At 43.4% G+C, this 26,117-nt stretch overlaps 1 protein-coding gene across 1 annotated transcript in view; it reads right to left on the bottom strand.

Annotated features, from left to right (window-relative positions):
• Positions 1 to 238: 238 nt before the first annotated feature.
• LOC132427725 (dedicator of cytokinesis protein 5-like) overlaps positions 239 to 26,117 on the bottom strand; it is a 92,125-nt gene continuing 66,246 nt past the window's right edge. The window contains exons 3-5 of the mRNA XM_060015375.1: positions 7,263 to 7,303; positions 2,153 to 2,208; positions 239 to 425 (exon numbers count right to left, since the gene is read on the bottom strand). Coding sequence (XP_059871358.1) covers positions 239 to 425; positions 2,153 to 2,208; positions 7,263 to 7,303 — 284 coding nt within the window. The remainder of the gene's footprint in view (positions 426 to 2,152; positions 2,209 to 7,262; positions 7,304 to 26,117) is intronic.

Genomic DNA, 26,117 nt, shown 5'->3' with positions numbered 1-26,117 from the left:
ATAGGAGTGTTATGAGCATTAATAGTTCCTGGCACTTAGTAGGGACGATGTGTTTGCAGCTCCTACTATCCTTATAACTTTACAATCAGCATGCGAGTTGGGAAAATACTGACCTAATGATTATGCCCACCTCCTCCACCACCCACATCATCAACCGCTCTACATGGCGAAAGTGGGAATCTGCTGGTTATCAGCCATTGCGCCGTCCAGGTAAGATACACCCACTCCATACAGAGAGCTAATGAGTGGCCGATCCCTTGCAGCAGAACAGATAGGCTGAGGGCCCAGGAATAATGCCACAGGCTCCAAGCACCAGGGGCAAACTCACCACGTAGAGCTTGCGCCAGATGACGGCCCATTCCCGCAGTGTCGAGGTGAGCTCCTGTACCAGTGGGAGCTCCCCGGGAATCACAGTCTCGTGCTGCCTAAAGAGAACAGAAAGATGCTCCCTTCACTCTGGGTGGATCACCGTGGCTTTTCTGGATGGAGGTCATGATCCCCACAACTCAAAGATGGGAATGGGCTGGTTGGGCTTCAACCAAAAAAAAACCTTGTCCATTTAGGGAAGGTTTGGGTAGAGAATTTTTACCACATCAAGCAGCTGAGAAAAGAGAAAGAGCTTAACACACCCCGATTTCTCGAAATGAATGGGTATAGAGCCCAGCCTCTATCTCCCCATTCTGGATCTTTACAGGAGCTTCAAATACCAACCAGGCTGGCTACAGCAATTGCCAGGGATGGAAGCCCAAATCCAGTACTTTCGCTTGTTCTGCCAAGCAGCCATTTCACTAGGGAGGGTGGGTGGGTGGAGAAGTGTTCATGGCACAAGGGTCCTGGGGCTTGGAGCCTCACACGGGACCTGCTGTGGGACTGAGGTGGGACCCTCTTCTGCAGTGGTACTAGGTTTGTTTCTCATCTGCTGTCTCACTGCACAGAAAACGTACATATGCCCAAATCCTCACTTAAAGCAGACTTTTAACAAGGCAAACCTGACACTCATGCACATAAATCCCGTCTGGTATTTTTATGATTAGCAAAAGGAGAAAAGGAGAGAGCAAAAGCAGGCAAACAAATGGGGATTAGTGGTGGGACTGCCAGGCGTAAATAAGAATACAAGACACCCCGTTAGGTTTGGATTTCAGATAGATTAAAATAATTTTTAAGCGTAAGTATGTCTCGGGAAATATCTGAGACGTGCATGCAAAAAATTACTTGTTATCTGAATTTCAAATTTAACTGGGCATCCTGCATTTTACCTGGCAACATTAGTTGGTTGGGAATATGCCCCCAACCCTGCCCTTCCACCAACGTGGCTGTAAGTGACCCTGGAGGCTGCCTAGGAATCAGAAAGAAGATTCTCCAGGAGGGCAAGACAACTGTTTTTCAGCCCTGATTATGTGTGAATTTGGGCACGTCTCCATCTCTCGTCTATAAAACGAGGGTGCAGGACTTATGGCTGAGAATGTTCTCTGCCGCTGTTAGCCACAGAGCCTGTGTGACCCACTCCACACTCTCTAACGGCCCTGGGATTCCTGCTCCAGGCTCTCTTTATTCCCTCCTTAACTCTCCTGCCCGCTGGCTCACCAGCTCAGTGGATTTTCTCTGCAGAGCGCATTCGCACACATTAGTTAGTTCATAATTTCATATCAAGTTCATGACCTACGTGGGGACGGGTTTGTTTTCTCTGATTTGCAGGGGGAAAGCCCCAGGTGCACTGACTCGTCCAAGGTTCAGAGCTGAATAGTGCAGGGTGTTGTATGCTCACCTATCACCCCCCAAGGTTCCCAAACAGGCGACTCTCAGGTCTCAAGGGCCAAAGAGCACCAAATATTCGTGTACGTGCACACTCACGCGCGCACGCACACACACACGTGCACGCGATCAGTGAGCAGCCAGTGCAAGAGGAAAGTAAAGGCCCTCTCCATTCATTATCTGTCTTTACTGTTCTGTGGAAGGAATAAGTATCGAAACAGAAGACAGAAGAAGGAAAGATGTCAGGAAACAGTTTTTATTCATTTCCCTTTCATCCGAGAAGTGGAATTGATGAGCTGAGACAATAATGCACAAAATGGTATTTTCTGACTTCATAAAATCTATAAGGATACTTTACATCTTCCTCACCTGGTAGGCGTCTTCCTACATTAGAACTTACCCACGGTCTTCTACAGTGGCCTCTTTCAAATGGATATATGTTTCAGGAAAAATACCCTACGGAGAGAAGAACTTGGGTTACGTGGCCGTAAAAATCTCAGCCCAAAGTAAGCAGCACAGACAGCAGCAAGGATGAGTGGGGGAGGGGAAAGGACGCCTGGATAACAGCTACAGTTTGCAGTCAAGGTTGCGGGACATCAATTACATCCCCTGCCTACCTAAATGAAAGCAAGCCTGAAACACTGAAAAGGTATAAATTAATCCTCGGGTTCAGAGAGCATAAAATAAATGCTCTGTAAATGACCAGGCATACATGCCCGGGTCAGCTCAGAGCTGCCATAATGGTAAAGTGTTTAATAGTGAGATCTTAAAACCCCTCCAGGTCCTACATGCCATGATATGCTTCCCTTAAAGGGTTTCATATAATTAGTGAGATGGAGGGCTATGTACTTACTGGCCCATAAAATTATAGTGATTTTCTAGAGTCATTCCCCTCAGCACTTTCACTTAAACAAAATGCATGGAATCAATTAGGACTTGTTATCTGGTTATTTTTAGCACTTTCCAGTCTCAAATTGCTCTCCATTCTATGTCCCTAAGAGGCAATTCGTCGACGGTATTGTGACATTGCCCGTGGGGAAACTAAGCCCAGAAAGACCTAAGAGAAACACTGTAAAGTGGTGGGTAAAAACTGCAGAACTGAAGATTGCATCTAACCAACAGGAAGCAAGCCATGGATGTGAGTTTTCTTAAAAGCCGAAAGCTTCTGTTATTCAACCGCATGATATGCTCATCAATAAACAGAGACACTGCCATCTAGAAAAGCACTGCTGGTCCCTGTTTTATGGTACTTCTCAGGCCAGACCGGGAGAAGCAGAAGAAGCTGTTCAACAGGCCCCATTGGCTCAACTGCTCATAGCCCTGAGCCTGTAGATGTGCGACCACGTGGACACCCAACGTCAGGGGAGACTGACCACAGGATGGGAGAGGGATGGCTCACTCCCTGGGAGGCTGGGTCAGGGATGCGTGCGTACCCAGTGATCCTTAATCCATTCAGAGCCAGAAAACTAGTGCATTTCAACCCCGGTTGGTCTTGCGTCTAGTTTTATGTGCTATGTTTATCTGAGCAATTCTCTCCTTTCTCTCTTTTAATCCTTTGCCAGTAAAACAGGAAACAGCAAGAAAATTGGAGACTATGCTGCTCCCAGCATTGGTGATGACAAGGTAGATCCTGCCACTGCTCGAGTCAGAAGCAAAATGGCCATCCTTTCCCACCAGGCAGGAAGAACCAAAAAAAAAAGCACAGGCATACCCGCCCTTCCTCGCGTTCAGAAACGGGCAGGTGTGGGGCATATGAGTGAGAAAGCATTATCCCAATCTTGTGACTCATGAAGACCCAGAACACACGTAGAGACAAGGTAACACCGACCTCTTTCATTATAGGGACAGGATTCAGAGTGATTTTGGAAAACCAATCAAAGAGTTAAATACAAACAAAAATTCAATGTGTGTGTAATTCCTTCTGGGCCAGATTAACGGGGTTCCAAAGCTCCAGATCTGTCCTAAGGATGCCTAAGAAACCTTGGGTGTTTCTTCTATCCGCTAGGTTGAGGTAAATGTTTTGTTGACGACGATCTTACGACGATCTTTGTGGAGAACCAGGCTTGGATGCCCATCGCTCACCTTGATGACAGGATGCTGAGTGAAATGAGCCAGACACGAGAGGACAATTACTGTCTGATCTCACTTGTATGAAGGACCTAGAGGAGTCAAATTCATAGGGACAGAAGTAGAACGGGGGTTAACAGGGGCTGGAGGAGGGAGGAAGGGGAAGTTTGCATTTAGTGGGTACAGAGTTTCAGTTTGGGATCATGAAAAAGTTCTAGAGTTGGATCTGGTATGTTTGCACAACAATGTGAACGTACTTAATACCCCTGCACTGGCCATTTTAAAAGAGTTAACGTAGTAATTTTTTTATCAAGTATATTTTACTACAATAAAAAAGCTGTCCAGAAATCATAAAAAGGTGGAGCGTCGAAACCACTAAAATAGAAGTTATCAGGAGCCGTATTTGCAGGTTAAAATAAGATGTAACACCGCTGGTCCCAAGGAATATCCTGGCAGAAGATTTTTCAAATCAAAATAAAGGACCAATTAACGGTTTCAAACACCTATAATCTGATGACTGGTCTCCTAATAACTGGGAGAAATCCAAAATTGAAACATTCGTAATACAAGTGGCTTATTTTGTGATGTCTAAGCAGATAATTTATAGTGGGTATACAGACATGATTTTCACATTAAGAGAGTATCTATGTTGTTGTATTTTCACTCTGTTACTTGCAGGCATCATCTTTCCATGATAACATAGGTCCACTTACAGCCATTTAATTGCTCTGGTAAATCTGGTAAAGGGCTGTAGGCCCTTTCCTACACCATTCTGACACACAGAAAGCCAGAATAAACCTAGGTAATATATTTCTGATTCACAGCCTATCTCTCAGTTTTGCTTGTGCTATACCAATGCAACCTACCCACTTGAGGGGGGAAAAAAATGAACTAATGATTTTCCAGATATTGCCCTTATCTAGAATTCCATAATCCTGCCAGGATCAATAATCAGTTTCTGCAAAGCTCTTGGCTTCTTCCATTTGTAAAACCACTAGCATGTTTTATCACCACTCTAACCGGTTAGGTCTGCTTGTAAATAACACCAAAAATTTCCATTAAAACAATAGGCTTTTCAAATAGCTCTTCCCCTAAAGCCTGGCAAACAAGGAAATAGCATAAGGAATAGCATTTCAACTAGGCTGGATTCCCTAATGAAGGGGTGTCAAAGTTGAGCATAATTCATGACAGCTGACTTGGAATTCCCTGTTTTTCCTACTACAAAGATATTTCAACTTATAAGTCAACAAGGAAATGCATGGCCCTTGTTTGTACTATTATTTCACTGAACTACAAAGTTTAGCTATCAAGAACTAAGAAAAGCTCTTACTGAAATAATTCTTTTCGAGAGTGAGATTGGAAGTTTAAAAGGGTTTCAAAAAACTTTAAAACACACCGAGACCTTGTCATTTAGATCTTAGTGAAGCACCCCATCCACCCACTTTCCAAAGCAGACAACAGATGGGTTCTGATGTATCACAGGATACCTTAGAGATGTTCCGAAAAGATTCTTACAGACTGTAGACTCTCTGAAAGGGAAAACTGTGGTCTGGGGCCTTGTTTCAACACAATTCACATTCACCAGTTAAAAAATTCCCTTGGATCTTAAAGTTCAGATGATCTTATCTGAGAGTGGATTTTTGTTTATGTTTTAAAATTAACTTTTTTTTTAAAGGATTGGTAATTAAGCGACATTAAGTATTGCTGCTCCTGAAGAAATTGAGAACTTCAAAATTGTTCACTCTATTCATGCTTTGAAAAATAACTACCACCTCCATAATTATGAGTAAAATAAACACTATACGGTTAAACCCAAACCAAGAAGCAGAGGTGGCTGTAAACGAGGTTCTCTAGTGAACAAGCATCCCAGAAGAAAAGGTCTTCTGCTTTGGTCCTGTCATGCTCTCATTCACGCCAGCACGTCTGCTATCTTAGGTCCTTATATGAAAGCTTGGGGAAACTAAAGTCAGCAAGAGATTATTCATTTAATCAAATAATTTATCATTGTTTTCATTATAATTAAGCTGAAAATGAAGACATGGGACACAAGCATCTAACTGTGGGTAGAAAAATTCAGCATCAGGATTTGGGGAGGGATAAAAGGATCAAAATTGTGCGAGTTGATACCTGCATTAAAAGCAAATACGCCTTTATTTTGGTAGATTAGTAACCTGTCACAGTTAATAAACTGTGTGTGTACACACACATGTGCAAATACTGAGTGCTATCTGAGAGTCAACAACATAGAAAGCTTGAGTAGGACTGTCCTGTTTTGGGGGGTTTTTTGGGTGTACCACGCAGCACATGGGATCTTAGCTCCCTGACCAGAAATCGAACCCAAGCCTGCTGCACTGGAAGCACAGAGCCTTAACCATTGGACCACCAGGGAAGTCCAGGACAGTCCTGGTTTTAGATGGCCCTATACCTTGTGGGAAAGTGTTCTTCTGGGCCCGTAGCTCTTTTGAGACTGTGTGCTACCATCACTTCTGTACTGTGCCACAACTGAAGAGTTAAACCTGTGGATTTGTGAGGGGTTTTTTTGTTTTTGTTTTTTTTACTTAGCTGTTGATAAATTCTGAAATGTTCCTCTCAACCCTCCCAATTCACTATTTTGCATGTGAACTAACTGTGAAATAGTACGACCCTATCCACTTTGTTCTTTTCAAAAGAAAAGTGCTGACAGGCTATGCTGTCCCAACGTGCAGTGTCACAGGAAAAGTGCTGACCTGACCTAAAATACACTGAGGGGGTATTAACCTAACTCACAGATTTTCTATAGCCTGATGATTAGCAGTTTGGGCACTGCCAAAAGGAACCCACGAGGGTCAGTATTTTTCAAACTCTTTGCCCGTGATGAGACAGCAACCCAGCACTACTATCATAAAATATAATGAAAAATCCATAAAATACTGTAAAATATATACCTAACACGAAAGTTTCCTGAAACACTACTTACCGTCGCATTCTATTCTCTATTTTTCAGTGTTGTTTTTAAAGAAAATGTTGGCCATAACCCACTCTACTGATTTCAGTTTGAAAACTACTATTCTGGTTTAACCATTTTTTAATAAAGGAAAGAGTCAAGTGGAAATGGGGAGACCCTCTGGTTCTGAGATTTCAGCACTGGAACTAAAGGATAAAGGGAGAAGCCCACGTCCCCCCGCAAAACAGAGCAATGTCCCTGTGTGACCCTACGGCTCAGCTTGAGGGAACCAGTAGCAAGAAGTCCGCAGAGGCCCTACCCGGGGTGTCAAATTCACCTCTGGCCTTTATCCTTGAGTTGGCTGGTGGGAAATATGGCCAAGGTCAGAGAATTTGCTTTCAAATCTAAAGACTAGCCGTCAAAGAGAAAGCAAACTAGGTCTACAGACAGCAGATAATGGAATCAGATACGACCACACAAAACTAGCACACAGATTTCAAACTAAAACGATAAGCCATACCTTTTTAGATTTATTTTGGAGGGTATATCCTCTGTACCAACCTGTCAGGGTAGAAGAGAACACAAAATCTTTTGTTATCTGGGACAATATAAAGACATTAGCAATATACGTCCTCATCTTAGGATACTGGGATGGAATCTAGATCTACTTCAGAGCTTTATTCTCTTGATAACTAAAGGATTTAAAGTTCACTTAGAACCATGCCTCATCCCTACTCCTTTGGAGAAAGGATAGAACAACAAAAAAACAAACAAGACAGAAGGCAGCCCAACCTCTCAACACCTTAATACCTCCCAGCATTCAATGAATGTTTTTGTATAAATGAACATGAACTTTCATCCATTTATATACATTCTGAAAGTCACCTTATCCTATTACGACAGATTATACTATTAAAATAGATATTTTAAAATAATTTATATATATTCTCTCCCTCTCGCCTTCTCTCCTACTCCCACTTCCCTCCTCCCAAGTTCCCAAGTTAAGAACCAATATTCTGGAACAATTTTAAATCGGAGTAGCAAACCTTATATGCATAAATATTTACACCTAAAAACAAACTGAAATAAATAATGAAACAACATTTTAAACAATTCTTGGCAATGCTACAATACCCCCTACAATGAAAAGATTTTATGTGTTTGCTTAACGAGGCTTTAAGTCTTTAACTTCCTTTCAAAAATTCCGATCAGTACACATATTCCTATGCATGTGTTTCCCACCCTCTATCTTGTAAAGGGAGTATACTAATCTAATCTGTCCATAAACAGATATTGTATACAAAATATTTATTGAACACCTACTATAGGTAATTCACTGTAATAATTTTCCTCATTCCCCATGCCCATGAGGCATCAGTGTGGTCATCTTGCTTAAGTAAACCCTGTTGTCCGTGGTCCAGATGTGTAAAGTAGCCATACACACACAGTGAGCAGACGCAGGCTGTAATGAAAACTTTAGGCATCCTATTTCTGGACGAAACTATTATATAACTGGAAAATGTACACACACTCCCATGTTCATAGCAGCACTACTTACAATAGCCAAGACATGGAAACGACCTAAATGTCCACCAACAAATGAATGGATAAAGAAAATGTGGTACATATATACAATGGAATACTACTCAGCCATAATGCATTAACATGGATGGACCTAAAGATGATCATACTAAGTTATATGTGGAATCTAAAATACGACACAAATAAACCTATCTACGAAACAGAAACAGACTCACAGACATAGAGAACAGACCTGTGGTTGCCAAGGGGGAGGGGGAGGGGGAAGTGATGGATTGGGAGTTTGGGATTAGCAAACTACTATATAGAGAATGGATAAACAACAAGATCCTACTGTATAGCACAGGGAACTATATCCAATATCCTGTAATAAACTATAATGGAAAAGAATACAAAAAAGAACATATATAACTGAATCACTTTGCTGTAGACCAGAAGCTAACACAACATTGTAAATCAACTACACTTCTATAAAAAAATAAATTAAAAAAATATTTCAGGCAGCTGTTAACAGCATTCTAGAACTCTCTTGTAATTTGTTCTATATAAAACCATCCAACACTGGACACGCAATCTGTTTTGGGTATGTTAAAGCAGAGAGTTGAATTTACCTTCGTTGAGCATGGATTTATTAATATTTTCACAAATTTTTAAACTGTCAGTATTCACACATGTTAAGGATTTTGCTATTTTTTCACCAGTTAGAATGGGGTATTATGCTGTGAACTGGTTATAGGTTTGCATCAAGGCCCATGGTTGACAAAAAGATATCTGAACAGGAAAACACTGCTCCCAATTTAAGATGCCAAAATGCACGCGAGATCCAGTTATACCCACACCAAACAATTCTCCCAGGCCTCAAGAGTCTTCACCCATCTATACACACTTGCTTGGTTCTGCTAACACATGAAAATGACTTCCGCGGGACTTCCCTGGTGGCGCAGTGGTTAAGAATCCGCCTGCCAATGCAGGGGACACGGGTTCGAGCCCTGGTCCGGGAAGATCCTACATGCCGCGGAACAGCTAAGCCCGTGTGCCACAGGTACTGAGCCTACATTCAAGGGCTCGCGAGCCACAACTACTGAGCCCACTAGCCGCAACTAATGAAGCCCGCACACCTAGAGCCCGTGCTCCGCAACAAGAGAAGCCACGGCAATGAGAAGCCCGCGCACCACAACTAGAAAAGCCTGCGCACAGCAACAGAGACCCAACACAGACAAAAATAAAAAATAAAATAAAATAAACTTATTTAAAAAAAGTAAAATGACTTTTACGTGAATAAATGGCTTCAACTCCATCCTGGGCTGGGGAGGGGGAGGCAAGCTGAGAAACAAGACTTTAGTCTCTTCCAAGCAGTTTTCATCTCTCTATGTCCTATAAACCCAAGATGTTACAACACAGACTGGGTCCACTTTCAGAGGAGAATTTATCTGTACTTTTGTCAATGATGTTTTTGCACAGCTGTCCATCACAGAATTATACTTCCGAAACCTGTCGTTTTTGAAAACTTTTTTTTTTTAACCTCCTAAGTCTTCTCTAGAATTGTGGTGTGTGCATAACCCCTATCTAAAGGCTCAAAATTATGACGCTGAATTTTACAAAAGTGAACGCTCATGTTCCTTGGCATTAGGTAGTAGCAGAACACTGTCTATTTCTGGAGTTTTCATCATAAACTGTCAGGACTCCATAAATTCAATAGCTTAAATGCAAGGGATTAGTAATAGTTCAAGAGTAGGTTTGCTCATTTCCACATTACCAACCAGGGTTGTGATACAAGCAAGAACATGATTTTCCAATTAATCCCAACATTTAAAGCAAGATAATTACAGTTAAATATGGCATGCTACTGAATGCGTATCAGCAAGCAGCTACAATCAATGAGTTGTGTGAACCGGTCAGACTCTCAGATGCTTTCTTAAGTGAGGAAATGGTGGGGGGATGGTGAGTCCAGAGGACTAGTCTCACTTATAATTAGGTGAAATGACCATCTCAAAAAGTAAGCTTCCAGCAACCACGTGGAACATCAAAAGTGATTCTACGCTAAGGGTTGCTCTTCGGTTCAGGAAAAGTCATTTCTGTTTTCCTGGGACTGTCCCATTCCAGAATAAAAATCTGTCCTCTCCAATTTAAAAATATCAGAGAGTCTCTAATTCCAGTGTCAAAGTCGCTTACTTTACCTGGTTTCTCAGATCATCTCCATCAGCCAAGACTCCACCACCTGCTCCATTTCACCTCACCTGTCCAGATGCATCTCTGGCCACTGCCCACTTCCTGGCTCCCATAGGACAGGTCCCTTACTCGGCTCTCTGCCCCCTCTACATGCAACCATTCAACAAATATTTATCAAGCACTAGTTTAAATACCACGATGCAGTGGAGAGCAAGAGTTATCATGAAGATTACACTCTAATGTAAAATAAATACATATATATATAGCTATATGATGATCTCAGAGAATGACAGTGCTAGGAAGAAGCACTCAAGGAGAGCACATGGCAGAAAATGATTCGTAAACATGGGACATGATGTCACATAAGGTGACCAAGGAAAGGCCACTGTGAGAAGCTAAATGGAACCAGTCACGAAAGAGGAGACAGCAACAAGAAGGTGGTCAGAGGGAGGCATGATTCTGGGTCCTGACTGCCTATTAGATTCAAAATACCGATGCCTGGGCCACATCCCCAATACTCTTGATTTAACTGGACTCGGGGGGGGGGGCCCATGCTTCTAAAAAGTTCCCCTGGTGATGCTACCATGCACCACACACATAGGTATCATGGACCATGGAGGAACTGGGGTTTTAGCCTAAGCACAAGGGGAATCCCCTGGAAGGTTCTAAATGACATCATGCCTCACACTTTAAAAGATCATGCTGGCTGCTCTAGAAGAATGGATTGTCGAGGTGACACACGGTGGAGAAAGGACACCAGTGAGGAGAGGGGCAGGTACAACGAAAACGGGGAGAGATACAAAGACGGAGGACCTATTTGGAATCGATAAGAGTCGCTCGTGATTTAGCTGGGACTAGCCATTAACTGGGGAAAGAAAGGCAAATACTCAAGGGCACTTAGGTCCTGGGTGTAAGCAAATGAGTGGATGGTATTCTTCTTTGGTAGGAGAAGACCGAAAAAAGAAAAACACTCGGGAATAGGAGACAGAGTCAGGAGACCTATTTGGTCTTCTGCTTCCCATCCTGAACAAGGGAGCCCTGAGCTATCAGGGGGGATGGGGCAACTTAGGCATCTGCAAAGGTGTGGCTGGGAGGATCCACACGGGACCAGGCTGGCATGGGTTGTCAGAGCCCAAGCAGAACAAGGTGTGCAGCCATGTGAGCGTGTGGGGCTCACGTGGGGCGTTAGAGCCTGAGTGGGGTGAGGAGAAGGCCATCCACATGGGACTTGGGGTGGGGGTGGACTGCCACGGGTTATCAGAGGTGAGGAAGCCGTCCATGTGGGAGAAGGTGGTAATGAAGAGGGGGAGGGGCTACATGCAGGGGAATTGAGCAAATATGCAAACATATTAGAAGTAGTGGAAGCCCGGCTTCCTGCTCTCACAGCAGGGGGTTACAAGTACAGAAAGCGAAAATACTAGAATGAACCCTGTGATGCTGAGTTGGAATTGAAGGTATCCCCATGCACTCATGACTTTTAAAATGCATAGAGAAGTCAAAATTCATAGAGGTGTTCATCTATATTTATACACACATGCATATTAGCCCTAGCTCTGCTGACATACCTGTTGAGTTTCTATTTTTCTGACCCAGATGCAGCTGATGGACATCTCAGAAAGAAGCCCTGGAACTGGCCCAGAGAGCATCCAGACCAAACTGAAGGCAGAGGACAGAGGATTCCATGAGGAACAAATCCAAGGAAAAAAATGGAGCTGTGAAATTATCTCATCTGTCTGAACATATTAGAGGGAGGCAAATGATTCTGTCAGAAAGTCTGGCTATGAAATCGAGGTAGGTCCACAGAGAACCAAGAAAAAAGAAATAACACCTCTAGAAAAACCTAGTATTCAAGAAGGGAAATGTTATCAAGGTACATGGATAGGTTCTGCTTGCTTATACCCCACGGGCATAATAATCTAAATAATAACTATCTTTAAAACAACAGGGCTTCCCTGGTGGCGCAGTGGTTGGGAGTCCGCCTGCCGATGCAGGGGACGCAGGTTCGTGCCCCGGTCTGGGAGGATCCCACATCCCGCGGAGCAGCTGGGCTCGTGAGTCATGGCCGCTGAGCCTGCGCTCCACAACGGGAGAGGCCACAACAGTGAGAGGCCCGCGTACCGCAAAAAAAATAAATAAATAAATAAACAAACAAACAAAAAATTATGATATATCTATACTGGGAGAGCTCCATTAGGGACAAATAGGTATATGTGTGCTTGGTGAGGAGTATAAGAGAACAAAATCCTTACCTTCCATAAAGAGCAGTGTATAAATAAATATAAAAATGGAAATAGCAAGTAATAGAAGCATAGTTATTTAGAAATGAAAAAGGCATATATCACAAAATTGGCTGAAGGAGCTGAAAATGGAATCAGAAACCAAGAGGAACTGGCAAAGGACTGTTGTTTTTCATTATAAACTTTGTAGAAATGACTTCACTTTTAAAACTATATCATTTATGACAATGACAAAATTTTTAAAAAATACACTGCATTAAAAAAAAACACTGCATACACTTCTTGGTAAGTCAGGGCTAGGCAAAGGCACAAAATAGGGAAAGAAAATAGATCTAGGTTGAGGGTGGCGTGGATTTGACTACAAAGGGACACGGGAGAATTCTGGGGGGCCGACAGAATTGTCCTATCTCTGGATTGGGGTGGTGTTTCATGATTGCATGCATTTGTCAAAAAAACCTGCTGAACTACACTCAATGGGTGAATTTTACTTAATGCAAATGATACTTTAAAAAAAAGACATGAGGGCTTCCCTGGTGGCGCAGTGGTTGAGAGTCCGCCTGCCGATGCAGGGGACACGGGTTCGTGCCCCGGTCCGGGAAGATCCCACATGCCGTGGAGCGGCTGGGCCCATGAGCCATGGCCGCTGAGCCTGCGCGTCCGGAGCCTGTGCTCCGCAACAGGAGAGGCCACAAGAGTGAGAGGCCTGCGTACCGCAAAAAAAAAAAAAAAAAAAAGACATGAGATACCATTATACACCCACCAGAAGAGCTAAATTTAAAAAAGACTGACTGGATATGGCTAATTGGAACTCTCTTACGTTACTGGAAGTTTCTTTTAAGATTAAAGATACACATGACCTATGACCCAGAAATATCCCCACACTCCTAAGTATTTCCTCAAGATCAAAGGAAACCTGATCTGTAAGAATACTTTACGAGAATACTCATCGAAGCATTCTGAATAGCCCAAAACTGGAACCCATCAAAATGTACATCAATAGAGTATCGACAAACTGTGGATATTCATATAATGGAATATTAGGTGGCGATAAAATGGAATGAACTACAGTTATAAGCAACATCATGGGTGAACCTAAAAACCATGCTGAATAAAAGAAACCAAATACAACAGACACGCATAATTCCATTTATATAAAGTTGAAGAGGAGGCAAACTAATCAATCCGTGGTGATCTAAATTAGAACAGTAGTTGTTTTTTGGGAGTGGGAATTATATGGAAGAAGGTGACAGGGAACTTTCTGGAGCACAGGAAATATTCTATATCTTGACTGGGGTATTAGGCACATGTGGTACATTCATTTGTTAAAACTCCTTGAATTGCATACCTAAGATGAGTGCATTTCACTGTATATACATTTTACTGCCATTTCTAAAAACCATGACAAATGTACACTAGCAAATGAACATGACAAAGTATCCAACCAAAGTGACACAGAATTCAACCATAAAGGCACTGTTCAAATATTACTGAACATTTTTGTTGGAAACTACCTTGAAACCAGTTTGAGTCACGTGTGAAAAATCAAAGCTTTTACTCCAGTTTCTCCACTGCTTTTACCTTGTTCCGTGCCTCTCCAATGACAGTACTAATCTTACTCACTTTGTGCGCCAAAACTGATTCTGAACGAGTCCTACTATTTCCAAAAGTTCAACACACATTGGAGATTCATTTATTCATTCAACAAACAGATGCTTAGAAGAGCAAGACCTACAACATCTCCATCCTTCTTGGTCTTGTTTTATAACAGGAAGAGAAACATATATACATGTGAACACACAAAGCTATGAATAGTCATTTCATAACGGGCTAAAAGTTATGAAGGAAGGAGTGGCAATGCATCCCAGTGTTCACTGCAGCACTATTTACAATAGCCAAGATGTGCCTAAATGTCCATCGACACGAGAATGGATAAAGAAGATGTGGTATTTATATACAATGGAATATTGCTCAGCCATAAAAAAAAGAACGAAATAATGCCATTTGCAGCAACACGGATGGACCTAGAAATTAGTGTACTAAGTGAGGTAAGTTAGACAGAGAAAGACAAATATATGCATGCGGAATCTAAAACAATGATGCAAATGAACTTATTAACAAAAACAGAAACAGACTCAGACTTAGAAAACAAACTTATGGTCACCAGAGGCGAAAGGTTGGAGGGAGGGATAAATTAGGAGTTTGGGATTAACATTACATACTACTATATACAAAATAGATAACCAACAAGGGCCTACTATATATCCCAGGGAACTCTACTCAATATTTTATAATAACCTATAAGGGAAAGGAATCTGGAAAAAAAGAATAAATACATACGTAAGTATATGTATGTTTAAATGAATCACTTTGCTGTACACCTGAAACTAACAGCACTGTAAATCAGCTATACTTCGAGTAAAAAAAAAAGAAGAGTGACAAGTGGAAGTGGGGTTACTTCAGTGTATGTGGTTAGAAAATCCTCTGCGGACAAGCAACTGGAGCTGAAGATTCACATTGCTAATGTGGTCACTCATTTATTATACATAAAAACACTTATTCAACCCCAGCTGCCAGACACTGTCTTCAAGGAGGAAGGAAATAGATCGTAAACAAATAATGAAATACAAAAGGCCCTTTTTTTTTAAACATCTTTACTGGAGTATAATTGCTTTACAATGGTGTGTTAGTTTCTGCTGTATAACAAAGTGAATCAGCTATAGATATACATACATCCCTATGTGTCCTCCCTCTTACGTCTCCCTCCCACCCTCCCTATCCCACCCCTCTAGGTGAACACAAAGCACTGAGCTGATCTCCCTGTGCTATGCGGCTACAAAAGGCCCTTTAATGGTAATGCTTGGAGACTGGCACACAAAGGGAGGGGTATGAATATGCTGAAGACAATTACTGACCCGGACTCTGAAGATCTTTTTGAACCATAAAAGCACCATTTAGATGTGTAAGGCATGGAGCATTTTGCAAAATCTCTCCTCATTTTGCAGTCCCAGGATAAATTTGTTTCCTCTCCGCCCCCTCCATCAATAAATTATTTTTTTTATTGTGGTAAATTATACATAACATAAAATTTAACATTTTAACCATTTTTAAGTATACAGTTCATTGGCATTAAACACATTCACACTGTTGTGCGATCATAAATATAAATAACTTTTGACCTCCCGGGAATTAAAGGCAAGAAACAGATAGGGAGCCGTTGTTTCTATGTACCCTCACTGTGTGTGTGCCAGGGGAGGGTCCACAGAGGAGAAGCAGGTGCTAAATCCTGTTGTTTTTTTTAAGTGTCACGGGCCTGGTAGCTCCCTGGGTGAAGCACAGTTAATTAGGCCAAGGTCAAAGTTCCATCCCTCGTGGGCCAGGTAAGCCTGTCAGGTTTCCATGGCCACAGCCTGCCCTCCCATCCCCAGTAAGTGTCCCTCGGAGAGATGGCTGAGGTCCCTCCCTCTAGGGAAGCTGAGAAGTAGCCACACTGGGTGCAAACCCCTCCCGGGACAGCCGGCTTGGTTGCTGCATCTTTATCTGAAGGCAGCACAGAGCCCTGGGGGTTCAGGATGTCCACTTTCTGAATGCAAGGACCATCTCAGTGAGGCTTTTGAAACTAAGTTCAAAGGCAGAAAGTGGAGGGATGCAAAGACAGTAAAGGACGATTCTATTCTTTTGTAACTTTTTGTGAGACAAATCAGTCATCTGGGTTAATGATCGGATCAATTTTGTGCCTCTGAGACAGGCACATCCAGTAACTGCTGGAAGTTTGAGCTCCGAAGAACTCAGAGTTCACGGAAACTTAACACCCTCACCTCAAAAAAGACGAAACACAGGCAAGGAACTGAACAGGTTGTCCAAAGTCAAGCGGTGACTTACTAGCTAAGCTGGGGGTCAGAGCACAGGTCTCCTACTGCCCAGTTCATAGTTCGCTGCCTCCCCAGCTCCCCTGCTGGGGGGATGGGGCAAATGGGATACTTGCTCAAGGCACTGCCTCTCAGAGGAAGGAAGCTTGGCCACAGAATCCTCTCAATATAAACCCCACATGCACAAGTGCGGCAAGTCAGCAGAAAAGAAAGAGATGTGGTTTCCACCTTTTATTTCTTGAATGAACAAGGAAGAGACCTGTCTTTGCGGTACCTGGCACACAGCAGACACTCAATAAACTTCTGATGAATATATTAATGAGAGAGAGAACTCCTAGAGCTAGTGGCCATGGATGGAATAGACTGATGGAAGGTCCGCTAAAATCTGCTCCTCTGGAGTGAGATCTGACTGCAAGGTCTGAGACACCCTTCACCTCTCTCCCGGGAATCCTATGCCCAGGGCCCGAGCACCTGCCCAGGAGGCCAGAAAAGAAGAGGCAGTGCTCCTTATAAGGAAGATTCCTTGAAATCAAAAGGCCTGGGTCTCCATCCTGGTTCTGCGCTCACTAGCTCTGCGGGACTCCATTTCTTCAACTATTAATTTCAAGTAATTAAGGCTCTGATCTCTCAAACATCCTTCCACCAAAACATTCCTTTTTCCTCCCCCATTTCCTCACCTCATAAAATCTAACTCCATAGCCAACAGGCAGAGGTTTGCTCTGGTTGCCTACTATAGATGGTGATGGTAAGACTTCTCCTTTCAACCAGCACACACCTCCTCAGACAAACGGAGACACCTGGTCCAGACAGTGGACCGGCGGGAGGAGTGGATCAAAGTCACAGCCGACCGAACGGAGGGGTGACATACCCAAACGTCCCCCACAAAACTGGGAAATCTCTCTGTGACCTCACAGACGCCCCTGAAGCTAAGTGAGAGGGAAGAAAGAATTTCCTCCAGTCTGATCAACCTACGGACTCTGGTTTGCCCATTCCCTTTCAATTTTCTAGACATGGCTTTTTCTTTCTTTCTTTCTTTTCTAAAGCAAAGTAATCCTGGCAGCCGTTCGTCCTTCTGGCTCTTGTCTCTAATTCCCCTCTTCTGTGGTCCGTTTCTCTAACTTACACAACCACTTCAAGCAAGCCAAAATGAATGGATGCAACATGTAGCTTTCTCAGTAGCAGCAATGAATTTGCTGTACCTTATTCTTCTGTTGGTTTTGTTATCATCACACCAATATTTGCAAGATGGATGAGAAAGGGGCACAGGTTTGTGGCTGAGGAATCATTTCATCAAGCAAGATACATTGAAGGGGACTTCCCTGGTGGCGCGGTGGTCAAGAGTCCGCCTGCCAATGCAGGGGACACGGATTCGAGCCCCGGCTGGGAAGATCCCACATGCCGCGGAGCAACTAAGCCCGTGTGCCACAACTACTGAGCCTGCGCTCTAGAGCCCGTGTGCCACAACTACTGAACCCATGTGCCACAACTACTGAACCCATGTGCCACAACTACTGAACCCCGCACGCCTAGAGCCCATGCTCCGCAACAAGAGAAGCCCGCTTGTAGCAACGAAGACCCAAAGTAGCCAAAAAATAAATAACTACATAGATAGATTTTTAAAAAAAATACATTGAAGGAGCCTCGCTTTTATAAGGAACTATCCTTGGCTCTGGTGGGGGGGCCTCACTCAAGGAGTTTGGGCCTCTAATAAACCCCAACTCCTGATCTGGAAGACTTTCTAATCTAATTGCTAGTAAAACAGAGACACACAGGTGAGGGGGGAGATATAAACTTGCCTGTCTAGTTAACCAGGATTTCTGGAATTTCAGCGCAGACTGCTTTTTCCATGAAACCACCTAAGCTGCCTGAGAAGGACACTGAGATTAGAGGCGAGAGATGAAGGAGGGAGGGAGGCTCCAGTAAGATAGGAAACTCATCCCCAGGCAGAGGAGCTGGAAATACGTGAGCCTTCGCTCAGAGGACGAATCAGCTGAAGTGAGGAAAGCCCTCCAGTGTGACCCCGCCCTGAACCTAAGACCCCTTCCACCTGGTCCCCTAGAAAACTGCTCCAAGTTCCTCTGTGGAATGCCTCTTAAAAGTGAAAGTGCGAGACTACAGCATCAGACTCCAAACGTGAACCACAGGGCCCCACTCTGTGGACCCGGACAGCCAGGGGTGAGGAGATACCGCCAAGGGTGCGATAAGACAAGCAGTGACAGAAGCAGAGGTGGAACCCAAGAGTGGTGACAGCATGAAGAGTCCTGGTGGCAAAACATTAGAAGCAAGAGGAAGAATATGAACCACGTGGGACCTTCCCAGAGCGTCAGAGCCAAAGACCACTGGGTCCGATCCACGTGCCCTATTTACTAACTCAGGTGGGAGGGCACAGCTGCGGACCCGAGCTATACAACCACAGACACGCAGGGAGGGAGAGACTGCCACGGGCTGGGGGTGTCAGAGACATTTCCAGAGACCTCTCTGCTTATCTCATCCCAGACCCACCTGGCCAGACCTAAGAGGCTTGGACAGACTGTCTGTAACGGTTGCCCACTGCCTCTGTCATGGTACCCTGGAGTGTGTGGATTGCAGGAGGGGGACCAATCTCTGGCGTGGGGGCGGGGAGACTCTGCTCTGCTCCCCAAACACAGACATGGCTACCTGCTCAGAGGAAGCCAGCTGTTGAAAACTGGCCGGGGAGGAGGTGTGTGTGGAGGGCAAATGAGGCACCCAGCACGGGGGTGAAGCGGGTCCCAGCACGTAGTGAGCTCGGAGGGCAGGGAGGAGACCGCTGGCCAGAGTGACTAGTTTGCATGGAAGAGCCATGGAGTGAAGTAAGTCCAGAAAGGGCTCACCCTGATACATCTGGGGTGACGGGAGACTCGTCTGATAGCCATTCAAAACGCAAAAGAACCTAACCCAGTGTGGAAAACTGTCCGTTATGTCCAAAATAGAAGTGTTATTTCCTCAAAGGCCTTGGGATGTGGAAAGCACACTCTCCTTGGATTCCATGGGACCCTGGGTGGGAATCACAGCTCTGCCATTTCATAGCTGTGTGAATGTCTTCAAGTTTCCTAACCTTGATATTCACATTTATTAAACAAGCATCAGTAACTCTGATCTCCCAGAACTGTAGGCACTGAGATGCAGTACATGAAAGCCCTTCACTCAATGCCTGGCACGTAGAGGAATGGAAAACGCCAAAGTTGGAATGGTGAGGACCCCAGGACATAATCCAGGGACCAGCTCCTACTCTTAGGGCCGTCATCTGCTTCCTATGCTGATGACAGTAGGAGACGCTACATGGAGTTCTCATTCATTTGTTTTCTGAGGCGTGTATCTGTGCTGCCTGGAAGGAGCAGAACCTCTCTAAATTATTATTAAATTACCGATGACAAACATAGCAGAAGGTGGAATCGTGCTGGGGGTAGCTTCTCCCCAGAGGCCTCGGGGCTGATAAGAAGACATACTTTTATTTTCCAACAGAATAAGTTCCCTGCCCCAAGAAAAGGGTAGAAAACATGACTTTAAGGGAACGAGAACAAGAAAAAGTAGAAGAAACAACTTGGGCGATAGAAAAACCATGTGACAGTGGCTACAACAACCAAGAAACACAGCGCCAAACACCCCAGGGCCTGAGCAAAGACTGGATACAGCCTAAGGAGAACTCAAAGGTCACCAGAATAGGTGACTCTAAGGCCTGGTTAAACACTCAGTGGGCAATGAATCTGCCAGTAACACATATTAAACAAGAAAAAGTCCCCCTGACCCATATCCTTCGTTTCCAATCATAACAACAGATTCTTATTCCTGCATCGTGAAAACTAAACAAGGATTCAAGGTTAGGAATTTAGTGTACATTGTTCCTGTCATTTAAAAGACAGGCTACATTGCTAGGTACAGCTATTTAAAATCTATTTCATGGGTTTCCCTGGTGGCGCAGTGGTTGAGAGTCCGACTGCCAATGCAGGGGATACGGGTTCGTGCCCCGGTCCGGGAAGATCCCACATGCCGCGGAGCGGCTGGGCCCGTGAGCCATGGCCGCTGAGCCTGCACGTCCGGAGCCTGTGCTCCGCAACGGGAGAGGCCACAGCAGTGAGAGGCCCGCGTACCGCAAAAAAAAAAAAAAAAGATTATTCGTCCAACCCTTATATTCTGTGTAGGCATCCTCAATGATTGTCTTTTGAACAGGAGTATTAAATGTGTGTGCATTTCACTTTGACAAATGAAATAGATTTTTTTTTTTTTGCGATACGCAGGCCTCTCACTGTTGCGGCCTCTCCCGTTGCGGAGCACAGGCTCCGGACGTGCAGGCTCAGCGGCCATGGCTCACGGGCCCACCCACTCCACGGCATGCGGGATCCTCCCGGACCGGGGAACGAACCCGTGTCCCCTGCATCGGCAGGCGGACTCTCGACCACTGAGCCACCAGGGAAGCCCTAGACGAATAATCTTTAACGAGAATCTTTCCTGTCTTGCCTTGTCCTTCCCTAGGTGTAGCCTGAATTACACATGGAGGTGAGGCCAGGAAAGGCACTGATGTTCTCGAGCTTTTGTAAGACTCCTTTGTAGCACGTAAGTTTTACAGGTAGAGTGTTTTCTGCTCCTACAACACTTTCTACTGAATGATTTGCCTCCGTGGGTTGAATAAAATGGGGGCGCTCTAGCAGAGGGTGAATATTTATGACGCCTAGGCCTCCTTATATGCTTTGAAAGATCATTAATTACTGACATTACCATGAGCAGAGCAGAGGCATCTAGTTATCCTTCTCTCTCCAGACATAGGCAAGAGGAGAAATATCTAATTCCAATCTGCCCTCAATCCATTTCGAACTTTGCTCTAGGCCTTTTTCTTTCCAAGAACTCTTCAGAGTCTTACCCAGTCCCAGGATGGTTTGATGGGCTATATGTTGCAATAGGGATGAGACACCCAAGGCGCTTTTGATAAAAGTTACATGCCAGTGTGTGTGCGTGTGGCTGATTTGCTTTGCTGTGCAACAGAAACTAACACAGTATTGGGAAGCAATTATACTCCAATAAAGATCTATTTAAAAAAAAAGTTACATACCAAGTAATGAGAATGCCCAGCATTCAGAGGTGAGAAGACAGCCTTAGTGGGCATGTACGTGCCTGGGACGCAAGGAGCCTGCTCATCACTTTGCCGCCTCTGGACCCCTTGATCCCACCAAGATCCCTTGGAGACCAAAACCAGAGGCTTCCTCACGAGAACCTTCCTCTACAGCATCCCCAGTACATCTCTGCTTTCAGGCTGAACTTGCCTCCTTCAGCACGTGGGCTGCGGCCCAAATGGGCCAACACCAAGTACCAGTTCACGACGAAGGAACCGAATGAAGGTTCCACTCAGAAGACGGTTCCGAACCTGATCCTAGAAGATTCTACACTTGCCTATATGCAAATAACACAAACTTTCAAGACGGAATTTTAGAAGAACATTCGAATGTATCTCAAAAGGAAAAACAGGACAAGGCATTCTCTTTTGGATAAGATTAAACCTGAGGTGGGGGGAGGGATAAACTGGGAGATTGGGACTGACATATACACACTACTATATAAAAAACAGATAACTAATAAGGACTTACTATATAGCACAGGGAACTCTACTCAATACTCTGTAATGACCTACATGGGAAAAAGAATCTAAAAAAGAGTGGATATACATATATTTATAACGGATTCACTTTGCTGTATATCTGAAACACAACATTGTAAATCGACTATACTCTAATAAAAATTTTAAAAGATTAAACCTGAGATGAGACTTTTCACCAGCTCTACTTTTTAATTAGTTTTTTTTTTTTTGTAAACACCCTCCTACTGCCACACACATCTATGGAAAAACACATCTCGGGAACATGTGTCCCCAGGAGTAGTAGCTGACCAGCTGTCCTTAAGGTAAAGGTCAAACAGATGTGGGAAGTGACCGGCACACTCACCAAAATGCCACAAGGCCTACCTTGCGTTCAAGGCTCGAGCCAAAATGTTTGCACGCAATGCTTGTCGTAAAATCCAAGCTGTTGGGCTCACTGCCATTTACGTTTGAGAAAGGCAGTTGTTTTTCTAACTAGAACACGGTGAGGTTATGGATTCTGAATTACAATAAAGTTTCAATTATCTTGACTAATGGGGTAACAAAAGTAAATGAAAGTTACAAATACATCGAATGCCTTATTTCAGCTTAAACCCAGTAAACTTTTACACATGCTGTTAAGAACTGATTTTTTAAATCAATTTTGATTTTGTCTCTCACTAGGCTTACGGTCATTGGGCATGGCGGACCAAAGAGAGAAGGAAGTGAATAGAAAACAGGAACAATAAAGGGATGACAAGACTGCCAGGCTGACTCACTGTTGTACAGGATAGTAGGAGATGACAACTTCTCAAATCAGAGATCAGTTTTGAAAAGGTGTGATAGGACCTTACTGTATCATATGATCCAATGGAGGGTTTGAAAAGGTTTGAAAAGGTTTGATAGAACCTTACTGTATCAAATGATCCAATGGAGGGTTTAAAAAGGTTTGAAAAGGTGTGATAGGACCTTACTGTATCATATGATCCAATGGAGGGTTCTTTTTCTGTTTTAATTTTATTGAAGTATAGTTGATTTACAATGTTGTGTTAATTTCTGCTGTAAAGTTATACACAAATTCTTTTTTCATATTCTTTTCCATTATGGTTTATCACAGGATATTGAATATAGTCCCCTGTGCTCTACAGTAGGACCTTGTTGTTTATCCATTCTATATATAATAGTCTGCATCTGCTAACCCCAAACTCCCAATCCTTCCTCCCCCCACTTCCCTCCCCCTTGGCAACCACAAGTCTGTTCTCTATATTTGTGAGTCTTTTTTGGTTTTGTAGATATGTTCATTTGTGTCGTATTTTAGATTCCACATATAAGTGATATCCTATGGTATTTGTCTTTGACTTTCTGATTTACTTCACTTCGTACGATAACATCTAGGTCCATCCATATTGCTGCAAGTGGCATTATTTCATTCTTTTTTATGGCTGAGTAGTATTCCATACTATATATGTACCACGTCTTCTTTATCCATTCATCTGTCAATGGACATTTAGGTTGCTTCCGTGCCTTGGCTACTGTAAATAGTGCTGCTATGAACATAAGGGTGTGTGTATCTCTCTGAGTTATAGTTTTGTCTGGATATATGCCCAGGAGTGGAATTGCTGGATCATATGGTAATTCTATTTTTAGTTTTTTGAGGAACCTCCATACTGTTTTCCATAGTGGCTGCCCCAATTTACATTCCCACTAACAGTGTAGGAGGGTTCCCTTTTCCAATGGAGGGTTCTTAATACCACATCTCAGAAAGATGCCTATTAAACCTCTTCTTGGAAAAAACTCCTCAAATACACTCTCTTCTATTTTACGCCTCTGTTAGAAAGTTTTGTCAGCTACGGAGCTAAAATTTAGTGCCACGTAACTTTACCTACCCATCATAATACTGCCCTCTGGGCTTACTCGAAAAAGCTTGCTTTATTAAAGATGAGACTCAAAACGTGTATAGCCCAAGTCATAATCCATGTCTATATCTTTTCATATCATAAGGTAGTGGATTTCTTGATTAAGGTGCATTTCAACACTGGCCTCGTTCCACACAGAAGAAATATATATGTTGGGGACCTCCTGTATACAGTCAAATGCTCCTTTTTATTTCAACTTTTCAGGATCGCCTGTTTCCGCTGGTTCCAATACAATCATTTGTGCTCTCCTCTGGGTCTTTAACAAATTACACTGAAATAATATAAACCTTTATGCCGTACCTGCCTCTTCAGAGCTTGGAACGCCTTTGAGACATTATCTCATTTTGTTATTTCCAACAGGAGCCAACTGTGTTATGTTTACCCCCAGAAATCACTGTTAACACCAGCCACCCTCTCTCTTAAGCTTGTGACTGGTTTACGGAGCTGAAAATGAGTTAAATAATGTATATGAATCAAAGGTAGGAAACCAGTACCCATTGGTGGAACAACAAACCCCGAGCCTGAAATCACCTGTGACTGGAATTTGGATAATTACAGGCGAGGAGAGCTTCATGGCAGCAGGGATGCTGAAACCTTACTTTTCAAGTCACTTTCATTTAATCGCTTTCAATTCAAAGAGTGATCCGATTTTAGACGAAATGACCATGACACAAAGAGAGTTCAAATGTCTTGCCCACGGAGAGTTACCCTAGATAAGATAGGGACAAAGCCATGCAAACTAAAGTGGTCCTTCTCCTTTCACTCTCCATCACCTTCATCTGCCTCTGGTCTATATAACACCATCCTTTTCTCCCCATAGCACTTACAAGTATCTGAACGTTTTTGTTCACATATTTTGTTCACTTGTTTTGTCTATCTCTTGAAAGAAAACCCTGTGAGAGGGGAAACCTTGCCGTTTTGTCACTCAGGTGACCTCAATGCCTAGAACATCTCTTGTGGTCAATAAATGTAGTTGGCACAGAAGAGCATAATACTTGCTCAGCGAGTCCTGTTGAATGAATAAATGACCCCAACTGGAATCTCCCCCAGGTATCAGTGCTTTTTCAGTCATGCCCATGGATCTGGGGTGGGAAAGAACACTCAGACGGAGAACAGCTGTCTCACTGCCAACTCTTTTCTGGTTAAAGAAGCAAAGGCATGGCAGTGACTACAGGCAGGCCGGTGCCAAAGCAGAAGAAAGGCAAGGACACTTGTTTTACTCCTTGAGGATTTCTGTTCCCTGAAAAAGTTTCTGAAGGCAAACAATTATTGGTGGTCTATTAAAAAGGAGCAATATACAGCTTGTCAGTCAATTCTACTCCCTTCCCTTATTTTTAGTAACGAATGACGTTCAGGGGCAAGGTTACAGAGAGGAACGGTGATAAGGGATGACGAATGATTACTCTCTCATGTGGACTGTGGTCTCCTGTTCTGGAGCCAAATCTCAAGCAATCAGTCTGGCAGTTCCCCAAAAGGTTAAACACAGAGTTACTATATGATCCAGCAATTCCACTCCTAAGGAGACACCCAAGAGAAATGAAAACATATATCCACACAAAAACTTGTCGTTCATGGCAGCAGCATTATTCATAATAACTAAAAATTGTAGACAATCCAAATGTCCATCAACTGATGAACAGATGAATACAATGTGAACTATGCCTACAATGAATATTTTTTAGCAATAGAAAGATATGAGGTACTGACACATGCTACCACATGGATGGGCCCCCAAAAGATCATTTTAAGTAGAAGACAGTCACAAAGGACCACACATTACATGATTCCACTTACGTGAAATGTCTAGAATAGGCAGACCTACAGAGACAGAAATTAGGTTGGTGGCTGCCTGGAGCTGGGGGGTAAAAACCACTTACGGGTAGAGGGTTTCTTTGGGGGATAATGAAAATGTTCTGAAAGTAGATAGTGATATGGTTGCCCTACTTTGTGAACAGAGTACTTTGTAAATAATTATTGAATTGTATACTTTAAATGGGTCAACTGGATGGTATTTGAGATCTCAATAAAGCCATTATTGGAAAAAGCAGCTCACGTGGTAACCAA

The sequence above is a fragment of the Delphinus delphis genome, chromosome 6 (assembly GCF_949987515.2).
Source record: "Delphinus delphis chromosome 6, mDelDel1.2, whole genome shotgun sequence".
Taxonomy (NCBI): domain Eukaryota; kingdom Metazoa; phylum Chordata; class Mammalia; order Artiodactyla; family Delphinidae; genus Delphinus; species Delphinus delphis.
This window is presented reverse-complemented; position numbering and strand designations above follow the sequence as displayed.